The 12,083-nt window shown below is 39.2% G+C and overlaps 1 protein-coding gene across 1 annotated transcript in view; it reads right to left on the bottom strand.

The window, feature by feature from the left end:
- Positions 1-12,083, bottom strand: part of CATSPERB (cation channel sperm associated auxiliary subunit beta) — an 84,624-nt gene that overhangs the window by 24,407 nt on the left and 48,134 nt on the right. Inside the window, exons 19-21 of the mRNA XM_034767932.1 lie at positions 9,145-9,284; positions 4,445-4,642; positions 585-695 (exon numbers count right to left, since the gene is read on the bottom strand). Of these exons, the coding sequence (XP_034623823.1) occupies positions 585-695; positions 4,445-4,642; positions 9,145-9,284 (449 nt within the window). The remainder of the gene's footprint in view (positions 1-584; positions 696-4,444; positions 4,643-9,144; positions 9,285-12,083) is intronic.

Here is a 12,083-nt window from a genome sequence, read left to right as displayed (position 1 = left end):
GATTTTGAGGGTACTATTTCGGTTCAATCGGAGGTAAAGCACCCTGATACGCGATGACTTCAAATGGCATGAGACAATTTTCGAAGACCATTCCTTGTTTATGATGAATCCGACTCCTCCAACTGTCCTCGTGCCTTCTCCTTTTCCTAGAATGACCATGCTTCTATCCCTCCAGCTGACCTCCATCTCCTTCTTTCATCGTGTTTCACAAACACCCAGCACATTACAGGCTGTTTTTGTCTTTTCCTACATGAGATGGTTTATCGATTCCTCCTTTGTCAGTGTTCTGCAGTTATAAGTGCATACTGAGAGAGTTGTCCGGTTTCCCTTTGGCGACCTGGCATCTGAGATTCTTTGCAGCCTCTCGTCGTTTGAATGCCTCACTGCCTCCGGAGTGAGGATTGAGGGACGGGCCGAGAACTGAGACTTGGTTTTCCATGTTGTTTTAGCCATTGTTTTCAGCCACCCGCTGGCTGGGCTGTCAGTGGCGTGTTTACCTCCTCAACTTAGCTAGCTTACAGCCTCAGAAAACATGCATGATCCCAGAACATTCAACAGCAGTGAAATGATTACAGAAGACTTACTTTTGATCCAGCAAAATAATCTCTCATTCTAGGTTTGCTGGGGTCAGCATTATAAAAGTTATCAGTGAGTGGAACAGCTATTCCCAGTTTCGATGGAGGCCTGTAGTTTACCTGTATATAATACAACAGAAGAGAAATGGATATGGAATAAATACACATTCAGATGTAGTCAAAAGGATGATACAAGAATTTCTTAATGTCAGAATAACTGGCAGAAGAAATGTATATGGTATTAATACCATAGAGGATGAAAAACAGACCTGTTCATTTATTTTTTATCACATTTCTATGTCCACTGTTGTCCCAAATGGAAAAGTATCTATCTCCTTAAAATATATGTATTATAATGTTTAATAAAATGAATTATAAACCAAGTGGACACAATTTTCAAACATGGGCATCTAAATGGAACATTCAGATCCTATATTTGAATGTTTAAATTGACACACATGCATACACATTTGACATGTCTATATGCTGATCCTAGTAGGGGATTTGGTTGTCTTATTTAGGCATCTATGTTTGAAATATGGGTCTAACAATGTGCAAAGTTTTGTATATTTTGTATCTTAAATAAAATTAAGATATTACAGAATTGTCCAATATTAAGTCTGATCTAGAACATTTCACATTATTAAAAAGCCATGTTAGAAAATGAACCATTCAATCATATGAATTGGCAATGTGTTTAAGATAACCAATGTTAAGAAAGAGGTATTCAATGATCAAGTTAATAATATCATAACTTGGTTCTCTGTCTTGCCCCCGTCCCTGCTTCCAATCCAATTTCAGAGCTCCTGTAACTGTGGGGTTTAGGAATCTTGAGAGAAAAAAAACAAAATATTCTGGAGGACAGTAGTAGCCTTGAAATCATGAATTAACATGTAGTGAGAGGATTTTTATGATTAGAATGTTAAAACCAATTATTATAACCTATTTAGAAAACATTGAGTGGGCAAAAGGGGAGGGGAGTGGTTCTGTATGCCAAAAATGGCATTACCTGTTTCCAAGTCACTGACAACTTGGAAAAAAATGCTCTTGAATGCTTAGAGCTCAATGTCCTAACAGATGATAATGCACGAGAGAGGATACTAATTGTTGTCTGCTTCAGACCACCAAATCACACTAGAGAACAGGATGACCTACTCCTATAGTTCCTATCTACAAAGTGTCAGGAAAAAAGCTGTGAGGTCATGAGGAACTTCAATTTGAGTGACATGCTGGACGTCTTATGCTGCCAGTACTAAAACATCCTTGGAATTTCTAAATATTATAGATGACAATTACTTAATTCAAACAGTGTTGCATCCAACATGGGGGAATTCTATATTAGCCCTCATCTTGACAAATAAACAGGGATTGATTACAGAACTAAAAATTAATGGAAGCTTTGGTACAAGTGATCATAACTTGATCATATTTGTAATATGCAACAGAAAAAAAGTCCAAATCAGTAATACTTTGTGCTCAAAAAGGATCAGTTTCACAAAGCTGAAAATAATTATGAACCAAATCAGCTGGGAGGAAGAATTTAATCAGAAAAAACAATGATAATTGGGAATTGTTTAAGAACAATTATATATTAGATCTTAGACAATTCCCAATTATCATTGTTTTTTCTGATTAAATTCTTCCTCCCAGCTGATATATAACAAATGGAAGAAAAAAAGAAGTCAATAGTAATAAATATAAATCAGAATCTAAGAATTGTAAAAAACTGATAAGGGAAGCCAAGGGACACAAGGAGAAATTTATGGCCAGCAGAGTTAAAGACAATAATAAAGTTAGTTTTTTTAGTAAAAAAACTACTCTTAAGAACAAAAAGAAACCTAACAATGCTATTAGTCCATTACTAGATGGAAATGATACAATTATTAATAATAATGCACAAAAGGCAGAAGTATTCAATATATATTTCTGTTCAGTATTTGGGGAAAAGCAGATGATGTTGTCATATCATTTGATGATGATGATAACAATTACACTATTTCCATTCCACTAGCATCTCAGGAAGATGTTAGACAGCAGCTATTAGAGTTAGATACTTTAAAATCAGCAGACAACTTGCACTGAAGAGTTTTAAAAGACCTGGCGGGGGAACTTCCTGGATGGTAAATGTTGATTTTCAATAAGTTTTGGAACACTGGGGAATTGGCAGAAGAAAGCTAACATTATGCCAATATTTAAAAAGGGTAAATTGGGATGACCTGGAGAATTATAAGCCTGTCAGTCTGACATCAGTCCCAGGCAAGATAATGGAGTGGCTGATACAGGACTTCACTGATAAAGAATTAAAGGAGGATAATATAATTAATGCCAGTCAACATGGGTTTATGGAAAACAGATCTTTTCAAACTAATATGATACCTTTTTTAAAAAATGAGATTACAAGTTTGATTAATACAGGTAATTGTGTAGATGAAATATACTTAGATTTCTGCAAAACATTTTTGAGATGATACCATGTGATTCTTTGTTTAAAAAGAACAGAGTGTTATAAAATTAACAAGGCACACATTAAAAGGATTAAAAATTGGCTGACTGATAGATTTCAAAATGTAACAGTAAATGGGGAACCATCATCAAATGGACGTCTAGTGGGGCTGATTCTAGTGGGGGAAATCAGTTCTTGGCCCTATGCTATTTAATATTTTTTATCAATGACCTGGAAGAAAACATAAAATCATCACTGATAAAATTTGCAGATGACACAGAGATTGGGAGAGTGGTAAATAATGAAGAGGACAGTTCACTGATAAAGAGAACCCTGGATCATGTGGCAAACTGAGTGTAAGCAAAAAATATGAGTTTTAATATGGCTAAATGTGAATGTATACATCTAGGAACAATGAATGTTGGACATACAAGATGGGGGACTCTATCCTAGGAAGCAGTGACTCTGAAAATATATTGGGGTCATGGTAGATAATCAGCCAAACATGCTGTAGCCAAAAAGGCTAATGCAGTCCTGGTATGCATAAACATGGGAATCTCCTCTATATTTGGCACTGGTGTGACCCCGGCAGGAATACTGTCTCCAATTCTGGTGTCCACAATTCAAGAGGGACATTGATAAATTGGAGAGGGTTCAGAGATGAGCCCTGAGAATGATTAAGGGGTTAGAAAACATGCTTTACAGTGGTAGATTCAAGGAGTTCAATATATTTAGCTTAACAAAGAGAAGGTTAAGGGTGACTTGATCACAGTCTGTAAGTATCTACATGGTTAATAAATATTTGAAAATGGGCTCTTCAGTCTAGCAGACAAAGGTATAACATGATTCAATGGCTCAACATTGGAGCTAGACAAATTCAGACTGGAAATAAGGTGTACAAGTTTTTGAAGTGAGAATAATTAACCATTGGAACATCTTACCAAGGGTCATGGTGAATTCTCCATCACTGGCAATTTTTAAATCAAATTTGGATGTTTTATAAAAATATATGCCCTAATTCAACAGTAATTATTTTGGAGGCATTCTATGGCCTGTTATACAGGAGGTGAGACTTGATGATCACAGTGGTCCCTTCTGGCCTTGGACTCTACAAACATTTTGATTTACTTAGCCTAAACATACTAAATACTGATAACATATTTGTAACAAAATATAATAATTTTTGATCTAACTTTCAAGCCCTGGCCTCTAATTTTACACACACATTTTTGTGCACAACTAAATCATCTACAAAAATATGTTGACACCAGTGTATGTATTCACTTCCTCAACTTTTGTGTGCAAATAAGCATGCTTCCACTTTTTCTTGTGAAATCAGTGTCTCCTACAAAAGTGGAGGCACAAAATGGGAGGCTGAACATTACTCTCTTTGGATATAGATTTGCTGACTATTTAGCTTTCTTACCGGCAACTGTTTTAAGAGTTTGAAACCATATGGGTCTTTTGGGTCCCCATGCAGCCAACTCTGGGCAGAGATTGAAACCGGAGAAATGTAGTGCATTGATTTACTGTACGAACAGCCACTCTTCAGTGTTAGCACAATTGTTGACACACCACAAACAAGTGATGCTTTTGTGAGAATGATAGCTATTGAAGATTTACCCTGTGGAAGTTCATAAAAATAAATGAGTAAAAATAAATGAGTACATCCAAAACATATACAATATACCATTACAATGAAAATAGCAAATAAATCTAGAAATGGCCTATAGCTCATACAGTCTTCTTCAGGAATGGTCTGTACCATTAGACACAGCAGTGCTTCATAATTTGTTCTGATTGGTTGGCTGGGTGGAGTTAAAGGGGAAAATTTTAATCTGTATGACTTGACACCATTTATCTGGAGACTTTTGCATTAATTTAGATGGAATATATGGGGCCAAAAAGTCAAAGTTGTTAACATGACCCACTCACCGTTCAACATTAAACAGTTTTAAACAAGGTTCGGGATTTGGTATACAGAGACCTCAGCCTGCTTAGTACCAGGGCAAACACATTACAAATCTTTTTTAACCTTTTATTAAAAATACAGAAACAGAAGGGAAAATAGTTAAAGCATTTGAAATGTAAAGTATTAAATGAAGGTTTCCTTTTAACAACATCTCTTGTTCCCTTTCTCTTTAGTGGGGGAGAATCTTTAGAAGGAACCCCACCCCTACCACCCTTGTCTGACAGACTCTTAGATGGAATTAAAGATGGTAATAATTGTCCTTTTGGAGAAAAGAAGAACTTAGTTTTGATGGGCTGGAGCTGTTGTTAAAGTCCAAACCCCTTTCCTAGGAGACAAAACATGACAAAACACACACAAGAGGGAAGAGAAAATAACAGTCAAGATGGAAAATGCAGCTTCTGTCCCTGGTGTAGAATCTCACTTGCAGTCACACTGCTGAAGAAACAATCTTTTCAGCCACTTGGAAACCTGGCATACTTGTTCCAGCATGGGACAAGGTAGGCTATTGCTTTTAACTGCCTTTCTTATCACAAGCTTATAGCAAAGTTGCAAAATATATAGACCCAACTGGCTAAACCAAATTCTTATTAAACAGAAGAAAAGACGCAATGCTCCAGATGTGGCCTCACCAGTGCCAAATAGAGGGGAATAATCACTTCCCTCGATCTGCTGGCAATGCTCCTACTAATGCAGCCCAATATGCCGTTAGCCTTCTTGGAAACAAGGGCACACTGCTGACTCATAGCCAGCTTCTCATCCACTATAATCCCCAGGTCCTTTTCTGCAGAACTTCTGCTTAGCCAGTCAATCCCCAGCCTGTAGCAGTGCATGGGATTCTTTCATCCTAAGTTCAGGACTCTGCACTTGTCCTTGTTGAACCTCATCAGATTTCTTTTGGCCCAATCCTCCAATTTGTCTAGGTTACTATGGACCCTATCCTACCCTCCAGTGTATCTACCTCTCCCACCAGCTTAGTGTCATTTGTGAACTTGCTGAGTGTGCAATCCATCCCATCATCCAGATCATTAATAAAGATGTTGAACAAAACCGCCCAAGGAATGACCCCCGGGGTGCTCCGCTTGATACTGGCTGCCAACTAGACATCAAGCTGTTGATCACTACCCATTGAGCCCGACAATCTAGCCACCTTTCTATTCCCCTTTTAGTCCATTCATCCAATACATACTCTTAACTTGCTGGCAAGAATACTGTGGGAGACGGTATCAAAAGCTTTGTTAAAGTCAAGATATATCACGTCCACTGCCTTCCCCATATCTACAGTGCATTCTAGGATGAGATAACTGGCTATCAGGTTGGTCAGGCATGACTTGCCCTTGGTAAATCCATGTTGACTTTCCTGATCACCTTCCTCTCCCCCAAGTGCTTCAAAATGGTTTCCTTGAGGACCTGCTCCATGATTTTTCCAGGGACTGAGGTGAGGTTGACCGGTCTGTAGTTCCCCTGTTCTTCCCTTTTTTAAAGATGGGCACTATATTTTCCTTTTTCGAATCATCCAGGACCTCCCTGATGACCACGAGTTTTCAAAGATAATGGCCAATGGCTCTGCAATCACAACAGCCAATTCCCTCAGCACCCTCAGATAGATTAGATTTGGACCCATAGACTTGTGCATATCCAGCTATTCTAAATAGTCCTTAACCCGTTCTTTCACCACTGAGGGCTGCTCACTTCCTCCCCATACTGTATTGCCCAGTGCAGCAGTCTGGTAGCTGACCTTGTCTGTGAAGACCGAGGCAAAAATATCATTTAGTACTTCAGCTTTTTCCACATCATCTGTCACTAGGTTGCCTCCCCCATTCATTAAGGGTCCCACACTTTCTCTGACCTTTTTCTTGTTGCTAACATACCTATAGAAACCCTTCTTGTTATCCTTCACATTCCTTGCTAGCTGCAACTCCAATTGTGTTTTGGCCTTCCTGATTACACCCCTGAATGCTCGACCAATAGTTTTATATTCCTCCATAGTCATCTGTCTAAGTTTCCACTTCTTGTAAGCTTTCTTCTTGTGTTTAAGCTCACCGAAGATTTCACTGTTAAACCAAGCTGGTCGCCTGCCATATTTGCTTTTCTTTCTGCACATCGGGATGGTTTGTTCCTGCAACCTCAATAAGGCTTCTTTAAAATACAGCCAGCTTTCCTGGATTCCTTTCTCCCCCATATTAGCCTCCCAGGGGATCCTGCCCATCAGTTCCCTAAGGGAGTCAAAGTCTGCTTTTTAGAAGTCCAGGTCTGTATTTTGCTACTCTCCTTTCTTCCTTTTGTGAGGATCCTGAACTCAACCATCTCATGGTCACTGATGCCCAGGTTGCCACCTGCTTCTACTTCTCTTACCAATTCTTCCGTTTGTAAGCAGCAGGTCAAGAGGAGAACGGCCCTGGTTGGTTCCTCCAGTAGTTGCACCAGGAAATTGTGCAATTACAGTTACAATTATGCAGTCAGCAATTATTGTGTTCACTTCCATCCATCTGAATTCCCTCCCCAAATCTTATTTTTTTGAAGAACCCCAAAAGGGATGATAGGTGAAATAGCCCATCTCTTCATTATTTTGTCCAATAGGACTAATTTCCGACATCGATTTTGGTTCATTGATTTCTGGTCCCACACTTCTCTTGGATACCAAGCATGATCTTAATAAAGTCCCTGACTTAGATCAGTAGGCCTTTTTGTTTGGACTAATTCAGTCTGTCTCCCTTCTGCACCTTTCCCATCAATATTTGTATAGCTTATTGTGACCGTTTATGAACTTGCACTCACTTCTCAAAGTTCAGCTCACAATTGTGATAAATTTATATGCTTAATTACCACAACAGCTGCCTCTCTCTACATGTAATAGGACTATGGTTGTGATCAGCAGGGTACTCAACCTACCTGTTTTAGATGGGAAGGGGAAGGGTGGGGGAGGGGATGGCAGGACATGCTCTGTGAGGTGTCCTTGACTCAGGAATTCACTCTTCCACTTAATCTACCACAGCCCACACTTGTTAATTTTCTGGTCATAATGTAAAGGCCATTTTTTTTAAAACCAGGATACTTTGGGGAAGGGGGTGAATTAAGGATTATGACATGATAAGAGGGGATGTTCTGATTAACAGAATTAATGTGGGTACATATAGCATATGAACTTGTGTAGACAAGTCATTATTTCACTAGTGCTGATTTTATTTTTATGTGCTTGTGTCATGCTTGTGAAAGAGCCCACAGCAATGGAAGGGTGTGTGTGTGAAAGAATAAAAAGAAAAACTTTACAAAGGGGTAATTTTTCCCTGAGTTGCTCCATATTACCTGACAAACATTGACTTTACCCCAACACCAAACACACTGAAAGGAAAAAAAGAGACTGTCAAGGTGAAACCTGGTGGGTAACTCTCCCATCATTAATCTAAGATTTCCATGTTCTGGCATGGCAGTGTCACTTCCCCATGGGGCATTCACACTAATATTAATCAGCTCCAAAGCCTACATTCTGATCTCCATTAATTTTTTACACCTCATAGGCAATACGCTCATGTAGACCCACATGCAGACAACTAGAATAACAAGGTCTCTGCCCTGAGGAAGTTAGAAAATAAACTGCATTGATAATGAATAATATGAATGCATAACAAATTACACTGAGGGTAGAGATGTGAGGGAGAACAGAAACAAGTGAAAAGGAATATGGCCCTTGGAAGTAATTTTACATTATATATACTAGATAGATAGATTCTTGAGCCATACTCATTCCATAGATGGAACTCGCAGTGACATGTATGAGAACTTTACACAAGGACTGAGGGTCAACGGGCAATAGATATTCACAAAATGTTGATCAAATGTTGAAAATGTTTCATAGCAAAGTCCTTTAACAAAGATATTCTACATGACCCAGTCACTACATAAGTGTAGGTTTCAGAGTAGCAGCCGTGTTAGTCTGTATCTGCAAAAAGAACAGGAGTACTTGTGGCACCTTAGAGACTAATAAATTTGTTAGTCTCTAAGGTGCCACAAGTACTCCTGTTCTTTTTACATAAGTGTAAATTCTCTCAATGTATAATCATCTGCTCTGCCCCCCCTTTATCATAATTCTGCTAAATAAAAAATGAAAGATACTATTGTAGGAGCCAGTATGTTACTCACTACTTGTCTGCTCTTACTTGTTTGTAAAAATTGTTAGTAACAGAGAATTCCATCGTGTAACTATCAGTGTCATCCCAGTAATCATTTGTCTTCACTTTGAATAGAGATGGATTTCCAACTGCTAGCTTCATTAGTGGCATGTGAAAGATTGGATAGGCTGTGAAATCAAACACAGAAATGAAGATCATAATTACTTGGAGCCACGTGCTCCCTTACTATAGGAAAAACTCAAGTGAGGAACAATTAAGCACAAGACTCAAAGTTTGAACTCAGAGTTGCCATCTAATGCTCCACTCAAAGGGAAAAGATGTGTGTCCATATGGAGTGAACAGGGAAGAGTTATCTCCTACTCACAGCTCTGAATGCCCTCCCCCTCAATGTTAGTAGTCGCTTCTTAGTTTGGCCGAACAGGTTAGTTGACCTGTTACTGTAATGTGTCTTTATACAGATGAGTGCAGATTTTTGTGGGAACCATATCTGAGAATTTCCTGAGTTTTTTCTCTCTGGCCTTCCTGCATCTCATCTTATCCCACTCTTTCCAGTCTGTGCCGCTGTTAAAATCATTTTCCCGTCTCACCACTCGATCACATCACTCCCGTTGTCTTTGAATCAGACATGCTCTCACAATCTAGCTTCTCGCCCTCATTCTCAGTGCTCTGCACAATTCTATGCTGGCCTGTATCTCAGCTCTCATTTCTCACCAATATTGTTACCCTCAGCAATGCAGCTTTGGTATGCCTCACCCACCTTGGCCTTTGTACCTTTTTCCATGCCACCTCTTTTGCTTAGAATATCATGCATCCTGTTGTTTTCCAAACAATCATTCTTCATTCCATTTCTTTGTTAAAACAGAATTCTGCCACAAAGCTTACCAACATTAATCCATCAATGCAGTGTGTGTGTGTGTGTGTGTGTGTGTGTGTTAAAAGGAAGAAGAACTCTGCATCACTTTGAAATTTGACCATCCTGTGCTAATATAGTCTGCTAGTATATTGCACTATGATGGGATTTTCAAAAGTGCCTAAGGAATTTAGAAGCACAAGTCTCATTAAATTTCCAGTGGGACCTGTATTTATATCTCTCTGAGTGCTTTGGAAAATCCCACCGGATGTGTATGAAGTGTTATGTACCCCTAATTTAGGATGCAAAATCCTTGCCTAGGTACTGAGCTGCTCTTTATTTTGTACATCATCAACAACACTATCATATGGTTAAAGTTTTCAACCTGGGATTGAAATGCAGATTTAGGGTCAAATTCTGCTATCAAATACATCCATGCAACTACATTCACTTACTTTGGCATATATGGGAGAGATCTATACCGGGGATTCTGATAGTTATCTTTTTAAATGTCTTGACCCTGCAAACATTTACACATGTGAGAAACTTGACTTATGTGAGGACACTCACTGAAGTCAAGGAGACTCTTCACGTGACTGAAGCTACTTCATGTGCAGGAACAAGTCCTAAAGTACTGACACTAATTTTCTAACACTCTCACCAATGCTTAATTTTCTTTGATTCTTACTGGGCGTCACAAAGCAGTTAGTCCCTGAGGATAGACTAGGCCCAGCTCCCTTGGACCAAGCAGGTGAGTTCAGTGTAGCCAGTTAAAGAGGGCTGAGCCAACTCAGTACTTATAAAGGGTTGGTAGTGGGCAGGAAGAGGAGGGATTGATTGACACAGGCTGTGCCTGGGGAGGGAGAGCCACACTGGAATACAGCTAACTCCTGGTAGGTCCCCTGGAACAAAGTGGGGGTTGGTGCTCAGGGAGACAGCCCTGAGGCTGCTCAGAACTGAGAACCTGCCAGAGGGCCCTGAGAGAGGTGGAGCAGAAACCTGAAAGCAAGGACTGAGTTAAAATTGTTTTTCTCCTTATTTGATGGCTTCTATTAAGAAAGTAAGCCTCCTTGCAAGACAATGGGCATGGCAACATATATTTTGGAGGTGGGGAGAAGCCTGGCCCAGTGACACTGGTGATTAACACACAAGTGGAAAAAGTACCCATACTGTACTGTTTACATGAAAAATTGTGTTTAATCATTGTGGCCCCTGGCACTTCCTGTTCTCTTTCCTGTTATTATTTTATTCCATTGGTTTGATTTAGTCATACATTTATTTTTGGCCAACTATTTTAAAAGTAGGGTCCAAAAGTCAGGGTATCTTCTGGTGCTTATATGTAATTGAAAAATCAATGAAAACACATTTTAAAAGAAAAAAATCAGCTTCACCTTTGCATTAAATTTCTTCAACCGTATTTTTCCAAGCACGCCAAAAGCTACTTGTCTTTGCTAAGAACAGAGGGCAAGATACAAAGTTCACTGAAGTCAATGGGAAGACTCCCACTGACTTAATGAAATTTGGATCATGCCTTAAAGGCTAAAGTGTTACGTTGCACTCCATATGCTTTATGAAAATATGTTTATGAATGCGAATACAATGTAACTGGAATATGCTTTATACAAAAGGTCTCTTGTAAGGTATCATTACAAAGCTTATGATCTACTGAGTGTGCTCATCCTATTTGTATGCATGTATCATTCTTGTATCTGAAGCTAGAAATATGCAAAGTTTAGGTCATTAATGGTGGTTTATAATCTTGATGGCTCCCATTGACTATGACAATTGGTTGTAAATGGTTTATTTACCTGCATGCCTTTCTGGGTACATGTGGGCCAGCCTTTGGGTAATGAAGAATGAGGTCTCACAGGGACATGTGACTATGTCAGCTGATAATGAAATTCATCTTAAATCTGGTACTTTTCCATTTAGAAGGAGGGGTGGGGACCCAGAGAGACAGAAGAGTCCCACTTTGTGCCAAAGCTATAAAAGGGGGTGGAGCAGGACAAAGGGAGAGCCAGTCATGAGAAAACCCCCAGTTAACACCTAAGACGTCTGCTGGAACTAACAGGACTGTACCAGATGAAAGGATTGGGCCCAGACTATGAAGAAGTCT

The sequence above is a fragment of the Trachemys scripta genome, chromosome 4 (assembly GCF_013100865.1).
Source record: "Trachemys scripta elegans isolate TJP31775 chromosome 4, CAS_Tse_1.0, whole genome shotgun sequence".
NCBI lineage: Eukaryota > Metazoa > Chordata > Testudines > Emydidae > Trachemys > Trachemys scripta.
Note: the sequence above shows the minus strand (reverse complement) of the source record. Positions and strands in the feature narration are given on the sequence as shown.